This window comes from Morone saxatilis, unplaced genomic scaffold (assembly GCF_004916995.1).
Source record: "Morone saxatilis isolate NCDOM2014 unplaced genomic scaffold, NCSU_SB_2.0 Contig11, whole genome shotgun sequence".
NCBI classification, from domain to species: domain Eukaryota; kingdom Metazoa; phylum Chordata; class Actinopteri; family Moronidae; genus Morone; species Morone saxatilis.
The window spans coordinates 17555782-17556488 of NW_023339663.1; the positions used below are offsets into that span (position 1 = coordinate 17555782).

At 34.5% G+C, this 707-nt stretch overlaps 1 protein-coding gene across 1 annotated transcript in view; it reads right to left on the minus strand.

Moving 5' to 3' along the window:
* The window catches only part of LOC118320938 (CUB and sushi domain-containing protein 1-like), a 263711-nt gene that overhangs the window by 112283 nt on the left and 150721 nt on the right, over positions 1-707 (minus strand). The window contains exon 21 of the mRNA XM_035652065.1: positions 251-367. Within this exon, the coding sequence (XP_035507958.1) occupies positions 251-367 (117 nt within the window). The remainder of the gene's footprint in view (positions 1-250; positions 368-707) is intronic.

The following is a 707-nucleotide window of genomic DNA, read 5'->3' on the forward strand; positions in this document are numbered from 1 at the left end:
TGGATGCATGGATGGATGGATGGATAGATAGATATACAGTAGAGACAGAGTGAGTCACAGATACATAAATAGCAGCAGATAAACACAGAAACCAGACCAGAAACACATGAACACACCTCATGCAACATATTTTAATCTTGTAAGTGTGCAAACTGATAAACATATTATATACATATGAAGAAAAAAATATATTTATGTTCTATGCAAATGCATAGGTGTTTCCATCATGTCTGTGTAGGTGTCCTCTTACCTTTCCCATGAGACACCTCTATAGTCCAGGTGCAGTTAAGAGAATTGGGGTAGAAGTCAGGAAAGCCAGGCGACAGAATTGTCCCAGTTTTACCATAAACATAACCTCCACAAAGGGCTATAGAGAGAAAGTGAGAGACAGAAAAAGGTGGAAAAAGGGTGAAGAGATTTCTCTTTTAACATTTTACAAACCTTTTTCCACTGAGCTCAAGACTTAAACAAATTTTGAAAAATTACTACCTGAGTTTACCATCTAAAACTATAAAGGCATATCTTAAGTAAAGTTGAGAGGTCACCAAATAATGACTAAATGCACTAAGGGCCCTATCTTGCCGATCTGAACACACTTAGTTTTATTATAAATGACTAACTTATGCAGTACACAATTAAAGGTATTGTTTGAGTATCTTTCTTTTTTTTTTTTTTTTTTCTTACTTTGGTAAATAGTATATGTAGTA